Below are 27981 nucleotides of genomic sequence, written 5' to 3' on the forward strand. Positions count from 1 at the left end.
ATGGTTTGGACTAGATCCACTTGTATTCTCTCTCTCATCTTGTTTTTTGCTCACATAGCAGCTGTATCGGTAAGTTGAATTTGCCCTTCTGGGTGTTTAGAAATATTGATTCTATTATGTGTTATCCATTTTCTGTATATTTATTTTCTTTCAGATTAAGCATCGTTCTAAAGGAAATGGTAAGGCTCAACTGAAATGCATAGAGAATGTTTCTGAACTTTCTTTTGCTCAGCAAGGCTAATAACAATTTCCCCCCCTACTTTTTAACAGTCCATGATGCAGATTTTGGTGAACAAAAGGATATCTCAGAAATCAATTTAGGTGGGTTCAATTTCTGCACTAGTAATGCCTTAAAATAATTTTAAATCCTGCGATAGACTTTCTAAAAATTCTGTTACCTTCATAATACAGTATTGAGTAACTTGGGGGGAGAATTATTTATTGGTCCTTCATTAGAATTTGTAGAGTTTCAGTGAAATGGAAATCTAGAAAGAGAATGATGATTAGATCAAATTTCCAAGGATAAATAGTATGTGCTTAATGGGTCTAAAAATATATAACAAGATTGTTGTTTATAAATATTTCATTTTACCAGTTTCCACTTTGAAAAAAGGAAAGAAAAAAATGGATGATTATTGTGTTTGCTAAAAAACATATAAGGAGCATATCTATGTAGTATTCAGTAGAGGGAGAAACCCAGCTCTTCTACTGAGCCATCGTATTCACTAACATCTGTTTACCTGGGACTTAGAGAAGGGTGCAAAGGTGTTTCTGTTTTGACATGTTGTCCACAAGCACATTTCTTAAAGAAATCCATCAGTCTCCCTGGTTACTGAGAGGAGAGAGAAGCTTAGTTATCATCTCTCTTTTTTCTTTTTTGCCCTGCTTCCAAAATCAGGGAGAAGCCTCTACATTTCTGGTGCTTTTAAGATTGGTGGGAAACAGAGGTACTCATGGTTGTAGATACCTGTAGTTTACAAAAGCTTTCAGAGCTAATTGCACTTTTGATTTGTCAAATCCTGTAGTGGAGTAAAGTGCTATTTTCATGTTGCAGGAAGGTACAGAGGGCTTTTTGGAGTTGAGGTGACTCACCTAAGATCACAGATGGATATTATGGTGCTCACCTCCAGGTCTTCTAACCAATAGCCCAGTGCTAGCTGAAGACTACAAAACTAAAATACCCCATACTAGGGGTTAAATTTCTCTGACCTTGTTGCATGCACAGGCAAGGCAGGCTAGTTGATATTTAATTGGAAAAGCTTGAGAATGACTGCATGGGCAGAATAGAAATAGTTCAACAAGGTAGGTGGGTGAATGGGTCCCAAGGCTTTACAATGAGGCAACAAATGATTGACTTCTTGTTAGAGTTAGGTAGTCAAGGTGTAGTGATTGAGAGATCTACTCTACTTGAAAACAGGCTGGGGTTAAAATTAGAGTTTCCTACTCTCATCCTTATTTATCTAGAAAAAATAGTTGTTTTACCTGACAGCCATTTCTCACTCTTCATCTCTACCACCACACCTGAACTATGACCCCAAAGAAGAAATTTTCCCATGTGTGTCCTTTCTCCTTTTAGGTCATTCCAACCAAGCTATCAAGATTCATTGGGTTAGCCATGTAGCCAGAAACCACAAATTGTTTGGGAAAATCATAAAGAGAAAAATTGTCACCTTTTTACTCTCTTCTCTCCCTGCCCCACGATGCTGATAATAACCTTTTTTACGCCAAGACCTGCTCCTCTCATTTCAGCAAACACATTTTCCTCCTTCTAGGTCTTTAGGCTCAGATCCTCAGAGTGTCCCTAACTCTCATCTTTTTCTCATACCTTATACACCATCTGTCAGCAAATGCTGTTAGATCTACTACCATCAAATTATGTCACAAGTCATCACTTCTCAGCATTGCCTCTTTTCCTGTCCTGGTCCAAGCCATCTCATCTCTGGCCTGGCCCTTGCAGTGGCCTGCTAACTGCTCTTCCCTTTCTGCCCTCCTCCCACCCAGGCTGTTCTTCACAACGGGACGGAGCTCCCCTAATGTCAGTGAGGCCATGTCGTTTCTCCCATCGTATTCTAATTGGAAGATTCCAATCTCTCAATCTTCCAACACTACCTAGAGTTAGTTGACATCTCATCTAACACAAAATAAAGGCTCTGGGGTCTTGACTCTCCAAGTGTGGTCCACAGACCCATATCACCTGTACAACCTAAGAGCTTTCTTAGAAATGCCGCCTCTTGGACCCCACCCCAGACCTACAAAATCAGCATATCCATTTGACAGACCTCAGACTCCCCTTAGGGTATTAAATCTTGAGATGACCTGACCCTGGCCAGCTTTCTCACCCCATTTGTAACTACTCCCCTCCCCCCCATCACCTTGACCTCTTAGCTATTCCTCTACAAAAATGGTTCTCAGTGTGTGGTCCCCCAACCAGCAGCATCAGCATCACCAGAGAACTTACTAGAAATGAAAATTCTCAGGCCCTGCCCCAGACTTACTGACTCAGAAACCCTAAGGGTGGGGCTCAGCGATCTGTTTGAACAGTCCTCCAGGAGATTCTGATGCTCACAGTTAGGAAGCAGTGCTCCAAGACAGCAAGGCTTCTTCCTGCCCCAGTGCCCTTCATTTGCTGTTGCCTTTGCCTTCAGTACTCTTCCTTCGCCCACTACTCCATCAGATTCTTCAGGGGGGCATTCCCTGATCATTCTTTATAAAATACCAACCCTCCCCGACTTCAGCACTCTTTTTCCCCCTTACTGTTTTATGTTTTCTTTCTATTGCCCTTTTCACCATCTGCCATCATCTACATTTTTGTTTACCTGTTCGTTTCCCCTCCCTTCGCAATCAAGAACACAACCTCCCTGAGAGTTTTGCGTTATTCCCTGTTATATCCCTAGCACCTAGAACAATGACTGGGATACATCAGGCACTGCTAAGATGAACAAACTGGGTGGTGATAGAGTGAGGCTGGCTTTCCATAGATATGCACTGCTTTGGGAAGTGCTCTTCTTGCTGCACTCTCTCATCCACCTGTGACCCACCTATTGGGGTTGCTGACCAACCATTGGGGCCCAGGTCTCAGTGGGCTTGTTCATATGACTCTGAAAGAAGGCCCCCTTTCCCCCACCCCTAACCTTCAGGCCAGGTGTCAGGAAGTGCATACTGTTTGTTGCTCATGACAAACCTAGGCAAGGGTGAGGCCAAACCAGCATGTAGTACCTCTACTGAGAAGGCAATTCAGACCCTGGGTCCCAGTGCTCTGAGGGGAGTAGCACAGTGAAACTCTGTTGTTAGGATTGCAAAAGTTAAGAAAATCTAAGGAAATGTGGAAAGGGGTTATGCAGGGACAGCCTTGTTGTTTGGCTAAGGAGGGTTCCATTGTTTTTCATTGGAAAGAGCAAAATCAATCCATTTGCCTAGGTCAGGCAGAAGGATGGTATAATAACAGAAAGGGCCCCAAGTGGGAAGTCAGGAGTTTTTTGTTTTGTTTTTAAGATTATTTATTTACTTGTTTTTTATTTATTTATTTTTTTAGAGTGAGGAAGGGAGGGAGAAAGAGGGAGAGAGAAACATCAATGTGTGGTTGCCTCTCGCACACCCCGTACTGAGGATGTGGCCTGCAACCCAGGCATGTGCCCTGACTGGGAATCACACTGGCAACTCTTTGGTCTGCTGGCCAGCTCTCTGTCCACTGAGCCACACCAGCCAGGGCGGGAAGTCAGGAGTTTCAAAGCTCAGGAAATGCTGACCACCTGCTACATTACTTCCTGTCTCAAGAATCAATTTCATCCACTGAAGTATAAGAAATTTAGAGTCAATAATTAAACCAATCTCTTCTAACTTATCTCTTACTTTTAAAATTCTTGGATAAACTTTCTTGTTCCAAAAATGAAAACAGAGGATGTGAGAATATATGATCTTTATTGGCTACATGTATCTACTCTATTTGAGGGAATTTTTGCATTGTTTTCAAAAGAGTTTCACCATGTAAAGATGAATAATTAAAGATTTACAATGAAAAAAATTAATTTTATGATAAGGGATGCCTTTTAATAATGTTGATTCAAATACTCCTTTTCTTTTTTTAAATCCACGTTTAGCTGCCGGGTTGGACCTCTTTCAAGGGGACATCCTCCTGCGGGTGAGCACCTGCCGTGACACAATACCATCCCTCAAGACTGAGGGTCACGTACTGTGCGCCTCCGCTCTGTGAGCCCCAGGAAGGGCACAATGGGGGAGATGAAGAAGCGAATCTATAATCTGTACCCACAAAGACTTCCCCTGTGATCACGGGGGACAAAAACAGATAAAAAATTAGCAAGCATCACAAAAGGATCTATAATCATTAAGATGCTTTGTCCACCCAATTTTCCTAATAAGTGAAGAATGGGAGAGAAGAAAATGTACTGATATATTTAAAGTGGGTATTTTGGATTTGGAGGAATTGCAAATCTCCTTTATTTTGTTCTTAATAATTTCACTCAAATTTCCAAATTGTCTGTAATGAACTATCCCTTTTGTAACCAGAAGACAAATACTAGAAAATCATTGACTTGTGTGACAGATTATTTGTGGTGTGAGTTTAGTGGAGGAGGATACCTGGAGGATGCGCGTGCCCAATGATTCTTGCCTTTGTTTTTTCACAGAACTCCAGGAATGGCCTGAGAGACCCCAGTGCCAGGTGGAAGTTCCCCATTCCTTATATCTTGGCGGACAATCTGGGTAATACTAATTGTTCTTCATTAGGAGCTTGGGTTTAGCTCTTCTCCCAGCCCCTCCCTCCTGTTCATCAGCTTCAGAATGGGAGTAGCCAGCAAAGTTTAAGAGGGTTTCCAAGCCCCGACGTTTCATCTCCTGGGGTGAAAGGCATGCTATCACATCCATGTGATGTAAGTCTCATCCTTCTTCTCCAGTCTGAGACAGAGTGTCAAATAATAATTTTGAAGAGGTAGAACACATTAACATGTTAATAATACCAGGAGCACCATCAAGAAGGAAAACACAATGAAATATAATGTGGTATCACAGCAATGAAAAATTTGCACTTAAATAATAGTTTGCTTATGTGAATCTAAATATGGTGTAAGGATAACAGTTTAAGCGTATTGATCTTCCCTTTTTTTTTATCCTCACCTGAGGACATTTTTCTCATTGCATTTTTAGAGAGAGGAATGGAGGGGAGGGGGGAAGAGAGAGAAACATCCATTGGTTGCCTTCTTGCATGGGCCGCGACTGGAGATCAAACCCACAACCTGGGTATGTGCCCTGGCTGGGAATCAAACCCACGTACTTTCAGTCTACAGGACAACACAGCAACTAACAGAGCCATACCAGCTTGAGCATATTGATCTTCCCTTTTTGTTACAAGACAAACATGCCATGTTTTTGAGAAACAGAAAAGTCTATATTCCACAATTCATAGTCCTTGTTCCTCAATATTAATAAATTCTATTCTTTTTTCTTTCTTAAGATAAAGGACTCAGTTATGTTTTACTCATTGTTGGAAATCATACTTGGTGGAAATAAGCAAATATTAGAAGCCACCTGTGGACACTGGCTGACCTCAAGCAGCTGACTGATCCCTGAGCAGCCACAGTGATGCAGTGCTTGCGAGGCCCCAGGGCTAGACAGAGGAAGATCAGAGGGAAGGGGAGGCTGGGGCAAGCCTGCTCAGTACTGATGGGCTGCTGGGCTGCTCCCAATCTCGGGAGATGTTACTAGGTTTCAGACTTTTTCGTCACTATTGTCAGGGCTGCCTCCAATCCCTTTCCTGGAGAAAAGTTTGATATAAACAAAAGGCGCAGTTCTCAGTTATCTTATGGAAAAGTGAACAGAGTTGTTTTTCCCAGGCCTTTGCCAACACACTTGCAAATGCATGGAGCACTCGTATTTATTGGAATGTGATTTAAGAAACAAAAGTTGCTTGTTCTGTCCCCATTCAGGACAGGTATGAGAGGCAACCAATGATGTTTCTCTCTCACATCAATATTTCTCTCTCTCTCTCCCTTCCCCTGTCTCTGAAATCAATAAACATGTCCTCAGATGAGAATGAAAAACAAAAGAAAAAATGCAGAATAGGTGTAGGTGGGGCCGAAGATTTTGCATGTCTAACACTCCTCTTGTATCTGGCTTCTTTTGCTTAACATGGTTTTATTTATTTATTTGTTTGTTTGTTTGTTTATAGCTTAATGTATTTTAATAACAAACTTACAGGAAAAGCACAGAGACGGAAAACATTAAAAACATGTACTTGCATGTAGGACAACTCAAAAAAGTATAGTGAATGGATGAAATCTACTATATGATAAAAATGCTACAAACACCATTTGGTTGCCATTAATAAGAAATTTACTTGTTTTAAAAAAAAATTCAAATGCTGACATTGTCCAGAAAAATTTAACAAGTTTATTTATATTGTTATAATGTGGAACTGCTGAAACTTGTTCCCTGAAACATGTTGACTTGCATTTATACTTTATGTCCCTGCATTTATATTTTAAAAATTCACACACAGATAAAAATGGAAAAACTGCCAATACCTGATTTCTGTCCTCTATTTTCTACTTGCAATCATATACTTAGGTACTTTTTGACCCCATGGAGTAAAAAAATCTCTAACATTCAGAACTACCAATAACAGGAAGAAGAGAATTTTTTTAAAGAATGAAATGTTTCCCATCACAGAGGATTCTTAAGCACATTCTCCATGTATGTGGCATGCTAGCTGGATGCCACAATTATGCTTTTGGCATAATTGTTACACATTTGGCATGGATAACATATAGGTTGGTATCTTCAAAAAGGCCAACCAGATAGGTTTACCTTGCCTCCTGCAAAGCTGTGCTCTGGAAATACCAATCTGTTTCGAAGCCCTGAGCAATTTCTCACACCAGATGCTGGAAATCAGAAATTCAGTGGAACTCTGATAACATTTAATTTCATTGAATGCCACAGTACCAGACCTGTAACAATGAGGTTTCTTCACCCCTTCAGTAGAGGGCACTCTCTTGTGAGCAGCTTTGGTAGCCAGTTTCTTCCTCAGGGCTTTACCACTCGTTGATTTGTGGGCAGTCTCTTTTGTACCAGCCATGCTATAGAGACATCTTTACTTAACCCCTTTCTCCTTTGGCTGGAGCTTGGTGAGCTAGAGGAGGCGCTGGCTTTAGAGAAAGATGGCGGCTGTAAACACAATTCGCTAAACATGTTTTTAAATTTTTTCCATATTGTTGTGGATCAGTAGTTAATTCGTTTTCATTACTCAGTAATATTCCTTTGTATGAATTTATTGCAACAATCCATTTTCTGGGAAAAGACATTATTGTTTCAAGTTTGGAGCTATTACAGAGAAAGTTGCTGTGATCATTCTTATACAAATCTGTGTGGATATATGGTTTTTATTTATCTTGGGTAAACATCTAGGAATAAAATTGCATGGCTATATGGTAAACATGTTTAACTTTAAAAGAAAATGTCACATTTCATTCTCACTAACCATATATGTGTCCCATTTGTTCCACATTCTCACTAACATTGGTGGTGTTAATCTTTTTAACTGTAGCCCTTTTAGTGGTTATAAAATGGTATCTCACTATGATTTTAATTTACACATTTTTTGCTTTTTATAAAAATAAATTTTTGACTTGTTAATTTTCTTCCTCTGCTTTCTGTCTTGTTGCTTTCTGCTCTTATCTTTATTATTTCCTTTGTTCTACTTACATCAGGTATAATTTGCACTCTTTGTTTAATATTTAAGGTAGAAATTTATATCATTGATTTTAAATCTTTTTTTCCAATATAATATAATGCTATAATATGGCATCTAAAGCTTTAACTTTTATTTGGAGCACTGGTTTTACTGCTCTCTATCAATTTTGATATGTTCTATCTTTATTAAAGTTTATTTCATATATTTTCTAATTTCTTTTATGATTTTTTAAAAAAATCCATGGGTTGATTAGAAATGTGTTTTTAAATTTCCAAATATTTGAGGCTCTTCTAGATAGATAGTCTATTTTTGATTTCAAGTTTTTTTTTGAGGTCAGAGAACAGATTCTATAAGAGCGTAATCTTTTGAAATTTACTGGGACTTGTTTCATGGTCTAACTTATGGTTTATCTTGGTGAATGTTGTGTGTGCCCTTGAAAGAATTTGCATGCTATAGTTTGCGGGTTACTATTATATCAGTGTAAAATAGGTCAAGGGGATTGTGCTGGTTATCTATTAGACATTACAAATACTATGTTTTAGAGATTCTGCATTCTGTTTTTCTCTTCTGAAGAGTGTTAATTTTTTGTTAGAGAGTTAAATTACTAACAGATCATCTTGGAGTTGTAGAGGTTGTTTTGATTTTGTTTTGATTTAGTTCAAAGCAACACCCTTTGTTTTTACTCTTAAGATAGCATGACCTCTCTGGAGTTTGAAAGGAATGCCTAATATTTTTATCAGCCCCTCTAATTGACATGGCTCAAACATCAGATTCGCTCTCCACTATGGTGGGAAGCCTCCTATCTGCCACTTTTCACCAAGCTCCTTGGCGACCTCTCCCATGCATGCAAATTTCATGGGTCAAAGGCTGGAGAGATGTTTATGGACATATTTTAGAGCCACCAGTCCCTTTTCCCGCCAATCAATTATGGCTCTTTTTTCCCCCTTGGATTTTCTATTTTGATTTTCAGCTGCTCAAGCAATCCCAAGCTCTCCCCTGTGATAGATATGTCAAAAAATACAACTGCAAATTTATGCTTGAGTTCTCTCTTTCTTGCACTAAAAGAATTGCAGTGTGCTCTCATGCACAAAACTGTGTAAATGTGATCCTTAACCAATGATATTTTCTCCTTACAAGAGTAAACTCTCCTACAATTTCTGTTTTAGTTATTTCCCAGTGCAAGTACTTTCTTTCCTGAAGTTTCCTAAAGTTTAAAATTGTTATCTGTGAAATTTAAGATCCTCCACCATTACATCATCAAAAACTCTCTGAAAGGATTCATAAACTGAAAATAGTTAGCCTTCCTATGCTCATCCTCTAGTGTGTGAAGTTAACTCTTCTTCTATTATTATTTGAACCAGGGTTAAGGAAGGCTAGTGGTTTTATTTTTATTTTAAAAAAGATTGTACTTATTTATTTTTAGATGGAGAGGAAGGAAGGGAGAAAGAAAAGGAAAGAAACATTGATGTGAGAGAAACATCAATTGGTTGCCTCTTGTAAGTGCCCCACCCAGAACTGAACCTACAACCCAGGCATGCACCCTGACTGGGAATCAAACTGGCAACTTTCTGCTTTGCATGCCCAACCAACTGAGCCACCAGTGGTTTTTAAAACTAATACAATTATTCAAGACAGAACTATGTAGAACTTACTATGTGGTGGCAATGTAAAGAACTGAGAATCAGGAATACAATGAAGCAAATGATAAGCTCTGTCCTCCCAGGGAGCTAACGGTGTCCTAAGTGTGGCAGAACAGCTGCATAAAGATGGCACACAGAACATCAAGTGTGGCTATCAGTGGAGGCATACTCAGAGCTGGCTCCATGGTGAGGGAGGCTTCATGTGGGCATCATTTCCACTTCTTCTTCTTTTTTTTTAGTGATATTGGGACAGCTTTTACAAAATTGTTGCAGACTTGTTAATTCCTTTCTGACAAGTTATTCAGGTGTAAGAGATCAGGAATGGTGTGATTTTGAAATTAACCACTCTCAGCATTTCCACTATTTGGCTTGATGGTAACAAAGACAACATAACCTTACAGACAGCATTAATGTAATAAAATCAAACTTTTTCCTCACACTTTTATGAATTCCAAGCTTTGTTGAGTACATATCTTGATATTATAGATGTCTGTAAGAAGAAAGAATAGGTAAAATCCATGAAAATCATCTAGTAAGTTTAATGCATGTTCTTGTTGTCTGTGTTGTTTCCACAATTAATTTCCTGATTTTTCCAATGACCATTTCTTTACTGACCTTGATATGACCTTGTGACATTTGAACTGTGGACTCTCCAACTTGTTTATTAAATGAAATTAAGGGCCAGGATAATATGAGAAAAGTACTTGGTAGACTACCAAGAATTATAAGCTTTTTGAGAGAATGCACAAAACAAAATGTGCAAGAAATGTAATTTAATTTTACATAACTTAGCTTTATTTATTTGTTTATATATCTTTTTTTTACTCCTCATACAAGGATATGTTTTTATTGATTTGAGAGAGTGAAGAGAGAGGCATCAATGTAAGAGTGAAACATCTATTGGTTGCCTCTCATACATGCCCTAACCAGGGATCAAACCCACAACCAAGACATGTGCACTGACTGGGAATTGAACCCAAGACTTTTGGTGTATAGGACGATGCTCAAACCAATTGAGCCACTGTGCCAGGGCACTTAGCCTCATTTTTAATTTAGAGACCTATCTTCAATGAGTTGACGGGAGAGAAAAACCACACACACAAAGTCAAATATAATCTTCATTCCTCTGGAGCATCTTTGTTTCCAGCCACATACTTGTCTTATGCAACACTAAAGTGTGAGCATGTTAAGTGAAAGGAGAGGCACTTGATCTTTGATCATCAGTGTACACTGGTTATTGGTGGGCTTCTGTTGTCCTTGCCTTCTCAGATTCACTAGGCTTCTGTTGCTTACAGCAACCTTTTCTAAGGCTGCCTGCAATACTGCTTGTCTAGCCAACTCTCCAGGGGTCTTTCAGGGAAGCAGGGTAATACACCCTATGCACTTATATTTTCTAAAACCCACAAACTCCTCTACACTCTTCTCTCACCCTCAGCAAGAGGGGATGTCTATTTAGACTGGGTAAGGAACACCATTATCATTGCTTCTCTCCTGAGACAATGAACCCTGAGTCTCTTAATTGCAGGAAGGAAAAAAAAGCAGAGAAGTTATTTTATGATTTGGTTTAGCCACATACACAAATATATATGTATTTTTATTTTGTAGTTACAGTTACATCATATATTTAAAGTATGCCCTAGACATTTATGCCCACAACTAATTTTTCAGTTTTACTTTTCAAGGAATCTACTTACTACCCAAAAAATCTATAATGAACTTCTGTGGATTTCATGCGGTAGCATGATCTTCTAAAAACTATGTTACATACATTATCCAAGATAAGCCATAATGCTTATTGATATTTTTACCAATTTCTGCAGAACTGAATGCCAAAGGAGCCATTCTCTATGCCTTTGAAATGTTCCGCCTCAAGTCCTGTGTGGATTTCAAGCCGTATGAAGGAGAGAGCTCTTATATCATCTTTCAGCAGTTTGATGGGTTAGTATGAAATTTTACAGAGTGAAGATCATGCATCTTTTGGTTTATAAAAGGTGACATATCTCTTTCAAATCTAAAAAAAGGAATTGGAAAGAAACAAATCAAATTCAAATCTTTTACTGTAAATTTTTTAATTAAACAAAATTTTTAACATATTATGCAGAGAAACAGCTGTTTGGATACCTCTGGGCCCAAGGGAGATTTATTTCCATTATCTCTTAGGTTTAGGTCATATTTTAGATCAGTGGTCCTGGCCAAGTAGCACAGCTAATTAGAGTGTCTTCTTGATAAGCCAATGTTGCAGGTTCCAAACCTGGTCAGGGAACATACAAAAAGCAACCAATGAATGCATAAATAAGTGGAACAACAAACCAATGTCTCTCTCTCTTTCTCCCTCTTTCTCTCTCTTCCCCCTACCCCTGACCTCTCTTTCTAAAAATCATTACATTTTTAAAAAGCTATAGTGTTACTCTTTGGAATACACTTTGGGTTTGTAGAGATGAGGAAGAATGCCCATTTTTACATCTTTCTACTTGATGCATTATTAGTAATAATTTGACACTTCTATGGTGGACAGTCATTTTTTGAGATTTTTTAAATTGTTACTCAATTACAGTTGTCTCAATTTTTTCCCCCTTTTCACTCCTTCACCAGGCCCATCCCCTGCTCCCATAGTCAATCCCCCCACCATTGTCCATGTCCATGGGTCATTCCTACATGTTCTCTGACTAGTCCCTTCCCCTTCTTTCCATCTGCCTCCTCCCTCCCCTCTGGCCACTGTCAGTCTGTTCCATGTTTCCATGTCTCTGACTCTATTTTGCTTGTTAGCTTATTTTGTTCATTAGGTTCAACTTATAAATGAGATCATATGGTATTTACCTTTCACCACCTGGCTTAATTCACTTATTATAATAGTCTCCAGTTCCATTCATGCTGTCGCAAAAGGTAGAAGTTCCTTCTTTCTTTCTGCTGTGTAGTTTTCCATTGTGTGCATGTACTAATTTTTTGATCCACTCATCTACTGATGGGCACTTAGCCTCAACAACCTTGAGAAAGAAGAATAAAGTAGGAGGGATCACAATACCTGAAATAAAACTGTACTAGTAGGCCACTGTACTGGCACTGGCATAAGAACAGACACATAGATCAAAGGAACAGAATAGAGAACCCAGAAATGACTCATGTCTCTATGGTCAATTAATATTTGACAAACAAGGCACAAGCATACAATGGAGTAAAAATAGTCTCTTCAATGAATGGTATTCGGAGAACCGGACTGGTACATGCAAAAAGAAAAAAGATAAAAGAAAAAGAAACTAGACCACCAACTTTCACCATACACCAGAATAAACTCAAAATGGATAAAAGACTTGAACATAAGCCATGACAACATAAAAGGCCTAGAGGAAAACATAGGCAGAAAATTTCAGATATCCCATGCAGCAATCTTTTTACTAATATATCTCCTAAGGCAAAAGAAATAAAGGAAAAAATAAACAAATAAAGGAAATGTTTCTTTCTTAACTAGTCTCTTATCATCAAACCATCAGCATATGAGAATACTATTGATAATTTCTTTTTAAAATTAAACCTAACTCTTACAATTTGTGTTCTGAAATCCTATGAATTACAGCCACCTAAGCATTATCTAAGAGACAATTTTCCTGTTCCATTTGAAGGTGCTGGTCTGAGGTTGGTGACCAACATGTGGGACAGAACCTTTCCATTGGCCAGAGGTGTGACCATAAGGCCATCATTGAACATGAGATCCTTCATGCTTTGGGATTTTACCATGAGCAGTCAAGGTCTGACCGGGATGATTATGTGAAAATCTGGTGGGATGAAATTATTCCAGGTGTGTATGAACCCAAGGTGGATGATGAAATGTGCTATTACCTTTATCACTTGCTGAGACCAGCCCTGGGATGACCAGGTCAAATCTGTGTAGGGACACATGCTTCAGATTCTCCAGTGGGAACACAGATATAAAGAGAGTATGATTTATTGACCTGTCCGATGGACTGTGCTGATCTGATCATAACTGATCCCACACAAGAGTCTCAGGAGATGGTATATGTTGAATAACTTTAAGTAGAGGTTAATTGAAACTCAATTAGAAACTTTTGCTTAGATTCAGTGTTTTTGTTGAAAATCTATCTAAAGTGTTGTCTATTTTCCTGTCTTCGTGAGTAGAGTGAATTGAGTCTCTGAGATGCTTGGACCATTTTTCCGGATATGAAATTTCATATACTTGTAGGAGCATACAGAAGGTTTAATTGAATATGATGGTCATAAGATATACTCAAGAATTTTCTTTGATGCTTTACCAATCAATGATAGGTGTTTAAAAACAAAGAAAAACAACAACAAAAGCAAATACTTTTTTTCTGAAATTGCACCCCAAATCCTGTTAATCCTGGCTAGTAGTCTGAGTTTTTGTTAATCAAAATTTACTGGTCTTACCTTTCTTCTTTCTAAGGACCCCTCTTCTTCTGCCGCAGCCCAAACTATACACAGGATAACACTGTTTTATTTCAGTACTATCATGCAGTTATTATCCTAACAATTTCAATGTTGTTTAATTTTTTTAGACTTCCTTGGATACTACTTTCCTTAATTGTTTGGGACAACTAAGTAGAGTGTTTCTGAGTAAACTAAAACATAATTTATTGAACAGTTTCCCAGTGTATGGGGAGAAAGAGTCAATGCTCTTTCTGAAAACACCAGTTTTTAGTCAGGAATTAGTTCAGGGAGTGGGAAATCATTACTTTTTGCAGCAATAGATTAGTGAAACTTTAATGCATGAGAAGTGTCTCAATTATCACCACACATGGTTTTTATGAAGCAAATAATTGCCTTGTAATTATCTATTTTTTTAGATCCCAGTTTCATATATAACTTCATATATTGAAGTGAATCTTTAACAATTTTACTTTAAGAAACTTGGGAGAACTGGTCATACTTTAAAATTAAATATGAATCCCCAAAAACTTTGAACAGAACTAGCTCATTCTGCAGCAAGATAGACCAGTGGTTCTTATATGGTGTTGGGAGAGAATGGCTAAAGCAAATCAAAGTTACCCATGGGTTTTCTTACTCTGTGTGCTTCCCAGTACCTCTTATCCTAATATTCTTATGCATGTGGAGTGTTGTAGGAGGGAAATGGGTATGATCTGTAAACACCAAATACATTTCCAGAATTGGACCCACCCACATTTTCACCCATCCTACCACCTAACCTCTGAGCAAGAGACCAGGTGGTACTCTTCCCTGCCTGCCAGTTCAATCTAGAGAAGTATTAGAGAGCTGACACATTTGCCATGTTACTCAGTACATGTTCGCTCATCTCCTGTCTCTATTTTCATCAGGTATAATTCTGTATATTGAAATTGCTTGCAATCACTGAAGAATGGTTCTCAAATGAGACATCAAATCCAATAGGATCATAAGCAAGGGCAATATTATTGCTCAGGGTAATTTATGAATTTTATTGCATCTCATCTTCAGTCAATGACACATCATTTTACTTTAAGAACACACTGTACTGGCAGTGTAGTTCTCACCCCAGATTCATCTCCATTTTTTAAGTCAGAATTGTGTTTTCTGGACCAGTTTCCTTCCATTAAGAAAAAAACTTTGAAGTCTACTAGGACCTCAAATGAGCCATATCTACTTTCTTTAAAAAATAAAGTTTTATGGGAACACAGTCACATCCTTTTATGACTGCTTTTGTGCTACAATAGCAGAGTTGTAACAGTGACCCTATGGTTTACAAAACAAAAAAATGTTTTCTCCTTGACCTTTTACACAAAAGATTTGCTGACTGACCTCTGATCACTCCCTCTTCAAAGCTCACAGCTGTGAGTTTGCTGAAGGCAAGACCGTGCTTGTCCTACTCACTGCCAGGGCTACCACCTAGCACAGCTCCCAGTAGATAGTGGGCATGAAAAAATGTGTTATATTAAAATTTTAAATTACTCAACACATTTATTTGGTAAAACAGTCTAATAAGAATCCTTGAATAATAAAGAATAAAAAGATCTATTCTAACCTGATGACTTGTTGAAAGTTGAGGAAAATATACCCAGTGAGTCAAAAGTGCCTCACTAAGGTGCCACCAAGAGTTACCAGGAGATCCCAGACCCAATGCCCAATCCTCACAGCACGTTGATGCTCTTTATAATGCCACCCGCTCAGCTGACATCTGAATCAAGTGCTCTGGAAGGTGTTACATTCCCCCTTCCCCGTTTGGGTCATTTATTTCTTGCAGTCCTGTCTCACTGTTGAAAATGCTTGGATCCCTCTCAAGTCCTCATAAAATTCCCATGATTTAGGAGGATGGAACATCAGTATTCTGGTTTTATAGTTAAAAGATCTTGATCAAAGGGGTTCACTGGCTTTTCCAAAAGCATTTGGAGATTCCCTCCAGCACCCGGTGGACCACCCATCAGGTCGGGCCATGCTCACTCAGTCCTAAATGTATGTGTGTGGAGGTCTTTGAGAGACAGCTACATTTTCTTCTTCCTAATTGTTTAAAGCAATTGAATGGCAAGCAACAGAAGGAGAATATGAAGGTGGGAAGTCATGAGCATTTTCATTCTGTTTTTCTATCACTCCCTAAGAAGGAAATTAAAACAATAAATTTCTGACAGCTGGTGGAGTAAAAGAACATCTGATTGGTTTCTCATTTCAGCATTTCACATTGCAGTGCATATAATATTGCTTGGGCTAATCTCAAAGAAAAGATTTTCCTTTCGTATTTTGAAAGAAAAGTCAATTTTCTTCTTCCTGTTTTATTTTATTTTATTTTTTTCTGGAACAGAAGGATGTAAGCTCTGATGGAAAGGATGCCTCTTTCCTGACAGCTGCTTATCTTTCCCCCTGACCTTGGATTCCCTTTTCCTAACCTGTGGGAGAGCTGGCCAGGTACAGCTCTTGGGGTACCTAGCTATTAGTAAGATGTATCAATTCTGAATATTTTTCTGAATCCAGAAATTCTGTTTTTTGCCATTTGGAATACCTGCCTCCACTTTGATATTTTATCTTCTCTTTCTTAAATATATATAAATATAAACATATATATATATATCTCCATTTATTTACTTATAAAAAGAATCTTTAATTTAAACATATACATATATTTAAAAATTATATATATTAATTATAATAATATTTGTGCATTAATTATGCTTTTAATATTCATTATTATAATTTTGCATACCATTATATAATATACGGTTATCAGTTAATATTAGTTAATATTATTAATTTTATATTGCAATGCTAATTTTAATATGTATATAATTTTCCTTTTTTTCTTGGTCTCTGGTTGAATATCTAGCCAAAGAGGGTAAGACAAGAAAATAATAGGACCAAACAGGACCTGTGGTTTCTCTCATTGACAGGTTTCGAGCACAACTTTAACACCTATGATGACAACTTCATCACAGACCTCAATACACCCTATGATTATGAGTCTCTGATGCACTATGAGCCTTTCTCATTTAACAAGAATGGCAGTTTTCCTACCATCACAGCCAAGATCCCTGAATTTAACTCCATCATTGGGCAGCGTCTGGATTTCAGTGCCACCGATTTGGAGAGGCTAAACCGAATGTACAATTGCAGTGAGTATTTCTGGGGCTGAGACTAGGTCAATCAGCCCCAACAGAGATTCCTGGGCTCTACAGGTTTCTTGTACATTTTTGTTTACTATTCTATCATGTTCTGGTTAAAGAAGATGGACAAACTATATAACCTTATTTCTCTATCTCTAGAGTGGAAAAATCATAACACCTATATCACAAGATGGTTATGACAATCAATTATGTGATTGTGTTTCGTAAAGTGAAAGTTTTGGAACAATTTAAGGAGCTGAAATTGTTCAACTTCTTTAACATTTTGAAGGGTGCATCATTATGTAAAGCTCAAGACAGGTAGTAGGCTTAAAAGTATTTTGTATCCTGCAAAATTCTTTGCCAAGGTAGTTGTTCTTAGAGTAATCTAATGCTCAAAGATGGGATATTTTATAAAATGACACTACTAGTCTTCAGAGGCACATTCTTTCATTCTCTCCCATGTACATAGAAAGGATCTACTAAATAGAAAGTTCAGTGTTATAGGTAGCTTGTTCTTGATCTCAAGTGTGGGTTGGCATTTATAAAAAAAACATGATGAGAGGCCTTTTTATTATTTAACTCTGTGACTCTGTGGTGGGTAGGACTGGATGTATGTTGGCATGTTCTAAGACCTAATGGATGACAGTAGGATTTGCATTTGAGAAAAAGTCAAGAAAATGAAAGGGTCATGTTCCAGCTTATGAGGTCTTAGGTGCCTAGGACATTAGGTATTTGGAATGAGATCCCTTTAGTTTGTAACCAGGTGACGAAAATGTCATTTGCAGCCACAACTCACACCCTTTTGGACCACTGTGCTTTTGAAAAGGCAAACATCTGTGGGATGATTCAGGGTACCAGAGATGACGCTGACTGGGTCCGTGAGGATAGCACTCAGCCTGGACAAGTGGATCACACCCTGGCGGGACAATGCACAGGTGGGTGAGGGCAGAGAATAAACAGCTGAGGTGGTTCATCAGGTTCAGTTGGTAATGGCAGCCAGCATGTTTTGCCTCAGTGCGAATGTTGTTATCAAACAAGGAATTCTAAACATGGACAAAGACCATTTATCTTTATTAAGCACTCAATAAAAAGCATTGAAGTTCTGGACATGCAAAAGAAAGGTGCATTTAAGTGATGGCAAAACTGATATGGTTGACAAAACATGACTTTGTAAATAAGGCTAATGTCTCTAAAGCAGTACCCTCCAATAGAACTATAATGTAAGCTACATAATATAAGGTAAAATTTTCTAATAGTCACATAAAAAAGAAACAAGGTAAAGTCTCTTTTATATTTTATTTAATCCAAAATATTTAAAGTATTAACATTTCAATGTGTAATCAATATAACAATTATTGTTGATCAACTTCACAGTTTTTCACATGAGGTATTTAAAATCTGCTGTGTAATTTACCCTTATAGCATATCTCGATTTGGACTGGCCACAGTTCAAGTGCTAAATAACCACTTACATTTGTAGCCACCATATTGGATAGCATAACTTCAGATAGTTCTTATGTATGGTTTGTGTATGAAAAAGCTATAAGTTCAGACAGACCTGGTTATAAAATCTGGCTCTACCACTTGTTCATGGTGCCCACAAGAAGTCATTTTTGTTTTCCAAGTCTTTGTTTTTGTAGGCTTTTCGGCCCAACAACATGTTGGTACTTCACAGTGAGGATGGAAGAAGAAGATAATGCAGAATCTCCAGCTGCAGCCAGCAGCTTCACTCCCTGTTTTTCTCCTAATCCCTTCCTCTCCAGAGGTTCTATGTGTATATACATGTTCTAGTTCAGCATACTTTCATTAAATGCCAGTCATTGAAGTCATCTCAACCTTATTTGGAAGTAGGTGGAGTTATAGATTATAATCACATTATAAAGACTGAACTATATTATAAAGTCCCTTAGTCCATGCCTGAATAAAAATTGGTTAGATTTCCTTCACAAAAGGGACCCAGCTTGTCACTCAGATTCCAGGCCACCAGGAAGAATATCCAAAGTTGTTCCTTTGGCCTTGGCAAAGGGTAAAAGTCTCTGTCCCACATCAGGTTATTAATACATATGATCTCAAGTACCCAAAGGGTTATCTAAGCCTAAAATTCTCATGAAATTTTCATGCTGGACTCTAATCTGACCTCTCCTCTGGGCTCGCTGCTAAGCTAGTACACAATTTCCGGATAAACAGAAAGGTGATCTTCATGTGCGAGGAACCTGCTAGAAGAATGTTCTAACACCTTAATATGAAAAGAAAGGATCACAGCGCAGAAGAAATATCTAGGAAGGCTTTATCAGGTTAACGTGACTGACCATTCTGCTTCTTCTACAGGAGGCTTTTCATGAGACCATGTTCCCTCTGCTGGTGAGCAATGGCATTGTTCAGGCAGATGCATAGACTCAAAGAGCTTGAGAGGAGAAGCCATCTCCCATTTAAAGTCCAGAAAGATGAATGAACACCTAGTTAGTGGCAGAGCCAGGGTGAGAATTCAGGCCGCTTGACTCCCAGGCCTGAGTTATTGGACTTTGAGCTCACACTTCTGAGCAGACCTGGGCAGAATTCCTAAGTAGGGACCATCTGGAGACCTTAACTGTGTGAGTTCTTGCTTTCCTTAATGCAAGCACTCTAATTCATAATGCAGGCTAGTAAGTTCAGGTATTGAGAAGAACATACAAGAAAACATGACTTTGTCTGGTATAATTTTAAAGTCATTACAACATTTTAAAACTACATGGAAAACTTATTTAAACATCGATGCTCACTGACAATCTGAAAGGCACATGCTGCATGTGGGAGGCAGCATGAAGCAGGAGCCCTACTGCCTCAGTAACTAGAACTGTTCTAGGTGCTCACTTCATTTTCACTTTGGGGGAATTCTGGAGTACAGTTTAAGTGACTCCTTAATATGCAAGAATTGCTCATTGTGCTTGACTTTGAAGAGTGTGTTGGTTTTTTAAGTGATATGTTCATTTAGCAGCCTGCTCATTTTTGGGGAGAAAGTTTTGAGATATCTTAATTGGGCAAACCCCAATTCTGCCACAGATGTAGACACTCTTCCCCCTCTCTTCCAGTGCTCTTTCAAAGCTGTTTTTTTTTTTAATCCTCACCAGGAGACATTTTTTTCTTTACTTTTAGAGAGAAAGAAAGGGGGAGAGAGACACACACACACATCTATTTGTTGTCTCCTGTATGCTCCCACTGGGGATCCGAACCTACAATCTAGGTATGTGCCTTGACCGGGAATCAAACCTGCAACCTTTTGGTGTATAGGATGATGCTCCAACCAACTGAGTCACCCGGCCAGGGTTCAAAACTTTCTTTATATACAGGAGAAATCCCCAGTTAGTCCCTACTATGATATGAATGCCCCGTCCTAGGATTCTTTACTACTGCTAATGCACCCAATTATTAGGCTAGACACAGGTGAAATTGAGTGCTTAACAATATGAATATTGAAAACACTAAACCTTTGAATCCCACAGTTTCTTATACAACTAGGAGACCAGCTCTTGTCCTTGAAATGAATCTGTAATTTAAACAATGAAGTCAATGAGGAAAGTAGAATTCTCTCATAGATAGTAAATTCCACCAAACTTTGCTTAAAGCCCCTATTTCCTTCAGCCAGAGGTCTACATTTCACCAACTTGGGAACAAAGTCAAACAAAAGAAGCAGCAGAGAGGCTGTGGCTCTAGCCAGCGAGTCTGTCCACAGAGACAAATGGAATATATCCTGACACACAACCCTCTTTTGATTTTTCCCTAGAAGAGTCTAGCTTGTATTGCCTGGATAGCAACTTTTGTTCACTATCTCCCTTGGCAAAGATAGAGGGCACCCTGCAGTGTGGGCACCAGAAATGGGACATCGGGTGTTCTCTCTGTAGGTGCTGGCTACTTCATGCTCTTCAACACAAGTTCGGGGCTGGCAGAAGAGGCAGCCTTGCTGGAGTCTCGGATTCTTTACCCAAAGAGGAAGCAGCAGTGTCTGCAGTTTTTCTATAAGATGACAGGAAGCCCCTCAGACAGACTCGTCATCTGGGTCAGGAGGGATGACAGCACGGGCAACGTTCGCAAGCTGGTCAAGGTGGAGACCTTCCAAGGTACCTGGAGGCATTCACACAAGGACTGATTTGGCTTCAAATCTGGGACCCTGATTCTTTTTATCTAAGCCCAGTGCTAGGGTACAGCCTGGGCACAGGGTCAAAGCAGGAGTGGGGGCTTTAGGGAACCCTGAATGGCTCTAGCCTAACAATTTCCTCTCCTTGCCCCTCAGACTCTTCTCTGGCTTCTCACGCTGCCCAGCCCAGGACCTATGTTCTAGAACAGCCTTCTCACTTCTTATTTCAGTTCTTTTTTCAAAATTCCTTCTTCCAGTTCAAGTTCAGCAAAGAGGTAGACCAAATTTTCACTAGAACGTAGATATTTGGATAGTGCTATCTCTTTTTGGATTATTTGTTTTTTAAAAGAAGATAGACTCCCTACTTGGTAGAATTTCAGGTACTATGAGGAAGTGGAAAAAAAGGAAGTTAGGGAGTGTGTCGATTGTGCACAGGGGAGATCGCGCTTGTCCTGTAAACAATCAGTTATGCTAGGACCTTCCATGTGTCTCTGTGGCATTAAGTCAGAGGTTGGACCATATGCATTTGCCAGTGTGGGAATTTTGGTTGACAAAATGACTTTCATAAGGTTAGGCCTAATATTTGGGTATTCAATGCTAAAATGAGGAGTTGGGGGTGTATTTTTTTATACTATCAAATCCAGGAGGAAACCAGAACCTGTAAAACTGAATGATAATGGAAAAGAATTTTATGATGAAGATTTGAATATGAATTTTAAAATAAATCATAGTGTGTCTTTTTATAGCTACTTTCTGTTACTAGATAATGTGACTTGGGAGAAGTTCTTTAATCAGTTTATAAGAGTCCCTATCCTGTAGGGTTGTTGTGAGGCTTCAATTAGATAATTCATGTAAAGTAATTGGCACAGTACCAGGGTCATAGTTGGTGCTCAATAAATGTTGGTCATAGTTGTCACCAATCTTATTCTCTGTCCTCAGGAGATTTTAACCAAAATTGGAAAATTGCCCATGTGACTCTCAGAGAGGAGAAGAAGTTCCGTTACCTTTTCCAGGGCACAAAAGGTGACCCCCAGAATTCGAATGGGGGAATTTACCTGGATGACATCACCCTGACAGAAACACCATGCCCCGCAGGGGTTTGGACAGTGCAGAATTTCTCCCAGATCCTTCAGAACACGGTTAAAGGGGACAAGGTCCTGAGCCCTCGATTCTACAATTCAGAGGGCTATGGTTTTGGGCTGACCTTATACCCTCATGGCAGAATAAACTCCAATAGCCCTGACTACTTAGGACTTGCTTTTCACCTGTGCAGTGGGGAGAATGATGCCATCCTGGAGTGGCCGGTGGAAAACAGACAGGTGATAATGACAATACTCGACCAGCAACCTGATGTCAGGAACAGAATGTCCTCAAGCATGGTGTTCACTACCTCTAAGTCCCAGACATCTCCAGGTAAGTAGCCCTAGGAGCTTCCCCTCAACATGGAGGGCTAACAGATGTGATTCTCCTCTGTGTAAGAGAAATGAACATTCCTCTCACGTTTTCTCCCTGGGCATATTAATAACATAGTCATGTTGGAGTATTTGGTTAACATTATTAAAGTCATCTTACCTGCCTTCTCTTTCCTGAATTCACTCAACAAGTGTCTATGAAGGGCTTGCAATGCACCAAATTCTGTGCCAGGTCCTTAGAATACAAGCAAATCAGGCAGTTCCTGCTACATGGAGCTCGTTTATCAGATACTCAGAATTTGCTAGGCTCTATGCAGAACCAATTCACTGTCTCCTAAAGTATTTCTAATCATCAGTACATTCATGAAACAAACTTGCACCGATACATAAATGGGCAAACTATTTTTTTTTAGTGAAGACCCTTAAGCCTTAAAAGGAAGAAGCTATATCTGCTCCTCCCTCTTCACTGAGGAATTCACTCTTTAGTGGACAATTGACCATTCAGAGCTGTGGTTCTCTGCCCTTCCAGCCCTCCAATTCTGAGTTTTAATTATCCTGGGAAGAGTGAATAATCTGAATTTTTCAACCTTCTTATTTTCTGATCAACAGAGCTTTATACGCTCATTCAAGGCAAATTGGAAAGTGAAGTATAAAGAGGTAATGTGATTTTGTGTTACCCATAACCTTGCAGCGATAAATGGCTCCGTCATCTGGGACAGACCATCCATCGTGGGATCTTATCATCAGGACTGTAATTGTTACAGAAGCATCGACTGGGGTTGGAGTGCTGTCATCTCCCACCAAATGCTGAAAAGAAGGAGTTTCCTTAAAAATGATGACCTTATCATTTTTGTGGACTTTGAAGGTACTTCTACTGATCTTCCTGAATAAATAACCCTATCTTCAAGGTGTTCTACTGGTTATATACTGATTTTTAAGCATTTCATGGAGGGTGAGGATTTCTTTCTTTCTTTCTTTCTTTCTTTTTTTTTTTTTTTTTTTTGAGGACTAGGTTAAAAAAAAAAAAAAAAAAGGTGTGCTCTAAGAGAACAACATTTTACTCTATTGGAAAAGTACTCCCATCTTTAGATTAACCATCCTTGGGAAAAACTAAGATTTTGGTGTCATCTTTTTTGATAACATCAAATAGGACAGTTCACTGACTTCATTTTAGTTCCCATCAGTCTATCAGTGCTAACTTTATATTCTTTTTTCAAGTTAAATAAAAATATGATTGGACTACTTTGAAAGGAAAATAACTAGCATTATGAGAGTCAGCTGTGTTCAAAGCCATTTTCATGTCATTAAAAATGATGTCCATGAGGGATAGAGGCCACCCAGAGGACTTTCTCCAGGAGTGGAAGTCAACTATAGTCAGATATTAATCATAGATCTTCCTCTTTAGATATCACTCACCTTAACCAGACCGAAGTCCCCACTAAAGATACACGGCTGTCCCCACAAGGCCTTGTTCTCCAAGGCCAGGAGAAGCAGGACTCAGAAGACAGCTCTACACAGGCCTTGTTAGAGAAAGCCCTCCCCAGCAACCTGGGTCAAGGGCAGCCGGGCCGACGGAAGCGGTCCGCAGACAACACGGGCCCCATGGAAGACCACAACTGGCCACAGTACTTCAGAGACCCGTGTGATCCGAATCCTTGCCAAAACGAAGGCATCTGTGTGAATGTGAAGGGGATGGCGAGCTGCAGGTAGGCTTCGCGGCTGGGGAGGCAAGTCGGGGGTCAGCAGAGGAGAGCTGAGTGCTTACCGTGGTAAAATGCGCTGCTCTCAGGTTAAGGCCAGGGCACCGTAGTCGACTGGACATGGATGCCCTTGTCTCCACAAATCCCTGCCCTGAATGGGTGGGTTTACGCTGTCATAGCAGAGGCCTCCCAAATCTCCTATCACTCAACTTTTTTCTTTTTCCCACCTCTGGGACATTATCAACCACATGAATGCTGATTGGACGTGGCAACTTCACCACAGCCTCACAAACGACCAGAAGCTTTTAGGCCAGGGGCTTTCCGCCCCGTGACCTGCCACAGCGGGATTCAAGACCGAGCCCCCATCTTCCCTGACTGCCAGTGTTCTTAGTTATGACTTACTATTTCTATTGTATATCAGTTCTGTTGTACTATTATTATAGTTATTTTTATTTTAGTAGTAGTAGTAAGAGTACCTGATACTTTGGACTGCGTGCTATGTGTCACATGCTCCCTGGAGCAGTGTGCGTGCATCACCTAAAGTGATCCTCACAGTCACCCTGTGATATGCTGGCCCTTCTTATCGCCACTTAGTGCATAAGGAAGTTGAAATGTGAAAGGTTAAGGAAACTGCCTAAATTTACCCAGGTAGTAAAATACTGGAGCTGGGACTTGTGTCCCGGTCTGTCTGCATGGTTTGCTATATTTAAAAGTTCTGTTTGTAATGTTTGTTATTTGCATTAAAATACTTCATAAAAGGATTTACATGATGACAGAAATGTCAGTTTTATGTGACAGAATAATAGCAGATGTAGGAACCATTCTCCTTGACTCAAAATATCTACAATTCTTCTGAGTTCTTTTTGATTTCCAATTGTTTTTTTCTATTTTTGACCTTTATTTTGAAATTATTTTAGACATATATACATTGCAAAAATACTACATAGTTCCCCATACCTTAATGTTAATATCTTATCTTACATAACCATAGAACATTCAGCAAAGCCAAGAAATTAATGAATATTAATGAAAGTACAATAGATATTATTAACAACAGTATTCACTAAACTCTAGCTCTTATTCAGATTTTTCTGTTTTTCCACCAATGTCCTTCTTCTCTTCCAGGATCCCATTCAGGATACTACATTACATTTAGTTTTCAGTCTCCTTAGTCTCCTTTAATCTGGGGCATTCTTCAGTCTTTCTTTGTCTTTGATGGCCTTGATAATTTTGAGAAGTACTGGTCAGTTATTTTGTAAATTATTCCTCAATTTGGGTTTATCTGATGCTTTCTCATGATTATATTGAGGTTGTACATTTTGGACAAGAATAACAAGATGAAATAAGCCCTTCTCAGTATATCATGTGAGGGGTATCTGATGTGAAAATGTATTACTACTAGTGATACCAATGTTGGTCACCAGGCCAAGGGGATGTCTACCAGGCTTGCCTCCTGACAACTTAACCATTTTTCACTCTGTAATTAGTGGATATCTTGAGAGAGATACCCTGAAACCATATAGGCATCCTAATTTTCCTCAAATTCTTATCCACTAATTTCAGCATCCATTGGTGGATCACGCCAGAATAATCACCACTTCAATATTTTAATGGTGATTTTCTATTTTTTCCATTCTCTCATTTATTCATACAATTATTTATTTATATCCTTAAAGATTCATAAATACTTATTGTATCCTCTGGGCTATATTTCAATATACCATATTTATTCTGTTGCTCATACTGTTCCAGATTTGGCCTCTGTGAGCTCTTCCAGACTGGCTCCTGTGCCCTTCAGCACAAACTCATTCTTTCATGAACATGGTATTACTTTCTGACATCATAGGATGTTCCAGGCTCATCTTTTATATGCCCTGCTCCAGCTCCGGAATCAATTACTTTTCCAAAGAGCTTTTTTCCCCCAAAGTTCCTGTTATTGGAGAGTGCCTACCTTGTTTCTTGAGGGCTCCACAGACATGGGGCTGCACCTCTGTGTGGATAGGTCCTTGGGTACCAGATTTCAATATGTGTCTGATGGGCTTCATCCTTCTCAGGGTAAAGAAGGTCAAGGGTTTCCACTTTTGTGTCGGCCTCTCATCAACAAAATTATTCCTCTCCCACAAGCCTGCAGCTTGGAGTTTTTGTAAATAATCTCCTCTAAGGTAATACTAGGGAATACAAGGTCTGTCTAGGACAACGTCCAATCATTGTTAATATAATGAGAACAGTTTGCACAACATTGATGTAACTTGGCAGCCAAGGAGAGTGGACTAGAATGTGCATGCATGAACATTGATGACTTTACTATAGTAGTCAGTGGGGGGAGTAGATGCCATTGAGTGAGCGTGTGCACAGTGTGGCTGTAGCATTCAAAATGGCTGAGTAGAGCGACGAATCTGCATCACATTTTGTGTTAAGCTTGAACATTCCTCCAAAACTATTCAGATGATTCAGAAGACCACAGCTATGGGAAGCTGGTGATTGTCACCTTCATCATGACAATTTGCCCACTCATGCATCATATCTTGTGCACAAAGTTTTTTGGTGAAACATCAAATCACCCAGGAGACTCAGCCCCCCTACAGCCCAGATTCAGTGCTCTGTGATTTCTGGCTTTTCCCAAAACTAAAATTAACTTTGAAAAGGAAGAGATTTCAGACCATTGATGAGATTCAGCAAAATATGATGGGGCAGTTCATGGCAATTGGGGGAACTGTGTGAGGTCCCAAAGTGCCTATATTGAAGGGGACTGAGGCATCATTGTCCTATGTACAAATTTTCTTGTATCTTGTATCTTCTTCAATGAATGTCTCTATTTTCCATATTACATGTTTGGGTACCTTCTAGACAGGCTTTATATAACTGAACTGTATTTGAAGGAGACTGGGCCAAAGAAAAATTGCACAAACTTGCTATTATTCACTGATTTTTAAGAAGCCAATTCCTAGGCTAGAGATGAAAACTTTAAAGGTGAAATCATTCCAGAATTAATAAAGGAAACCTTAACTTCTAATCATTTCATTCTACTCTGGGGTTAGACTTTGCGACAGGAATGTTGTTTGACACAAAGGCTAGAATTGTACGAATGGAAGAAATGAAACACCACCCTTAACACTCTGGTTCTGAGATGAGTTGATTTTAATAACAGATAACATTCCTTTAAAAGGAGCACCAAGGAACGCATATCTGTTACATGCCTATTATGTGCCAAACACCTCACCTTACATGAACACTTTGATTGATTTTGTCTAGAAGTTGTCAAAGTCCAACTAATGCACTGAGACTCTATCTGAGATTTTCCCCTGAAGCTCATAGTCTGGGCCAGTGTCAAGCAGCATATTCTTTAACTACCCCAAATCTTCCTCCTGAACTTTGTACATGTGGGCCAAGAGTACTGGGTCTGGAGACAGACCTCCGGGATTAAACTTCATGTGCAAAACACTAACCTTGTGACCTTGAGCAACATATTTTAACCTTTCTGTAAAGTAAGGATGGTAAGAATGGCCTGGTAATAAATGCTGCCTCAAAGGGTTGTTATAGGACTCGATGCACTCACCCATTTAAAGCACTTTGAATGGGGCTAGGCACGTGGAACCACTCAGTAAGCGTTCACTGCTGTTGCTGATGCGTTGGTGCTTGTGGCTGGGAAGTGCTAGAAGCTCCAGCGGCTCCCACATGAATCCTTGTGTCCTGTTCCCCAGGTGTGTCTCCGATCACGCTTTCTTCTACACGGGAGAGCGCTGTCAGGCCATGCAGGTGCACGGGAGCATCCTGGGCCTGATCATCGGAGGCACAGCTGGTGTGATCTTCTTGACCTTCACCATCATCTCCATCCTTTCCAAAAAGCTGAGGCAGTGACC

At 39.3% G+C, this 27981-nt stretch overlaps 1 protein-coding gene across 1 annotated transcript; it reads left to right on the forward strand.

Annotated features, from left to right (window-relative positions):
• On the forward strand, positions 1–27979 carry MEP1A (meprin A subunit alpha). The gene is made up of 14 exons (XM_054568789.1): positions 1–69; positions 155–179; positions 271–321; positions 4098–4138; positions 4644–4719; positions 11163–11280; positions 12960–13135; positions 16686–16907; positions 17684–17833; positions 20777–20992; positions 21949–22422; positions 23113–23286; positions 23827–24127; positions 27823–27979. Exons 1-14 carry the CDS (start codon positions 1–3, stop codon positions 27977–27979), a joined length of 2250 nt encoding a protein of 749 aa, XP_054424764.1.
• Positions 27980–27981: the final 2 nt, after the last annotated feature.

This window comes from Pteronotus mesoamericanus, unplaced genomic scaffold (assembly GCF_021234165.1).
Source record: "Pteronotus mesoamericanus isolate MK-2021 breed Mesoamerican mustached bat unplaced genomic scaffold, CSHL_Meso_final contig_20, whole genome shotgun sequence".
NCBI classification, from domain to species: domain Eukaryota; kingdom Metazoa; phylum Chordata; class Mammalia; order Chiroptera; family Mormoopidae; genus Pteronotus; species Pteronotus mesoamericanus.

Coding starts and splice junctions, on each gene's coding strand:
- MEP1A (XM_054568789.1), top strand. CDS start 1: ATGGTTTGGACTAGATCCACTTGTATTCTCTCTCTCATCTTGTTTTTT. Junction 11,281..12,959: donor ATCTTTCAGCAGTTTGATGG/GTTAGTATGAAA, acceptor TTCCATTTGAAG/GTGCTGGTCTGAGGTTGGTG. Junction 20,993..21,948: donor CAAGGTGGAGACCTTCCAAG/GTACCTGGAGGC, acceptor CTCTGTCCTCAG/GAGATTTTAACCAAAATTGG.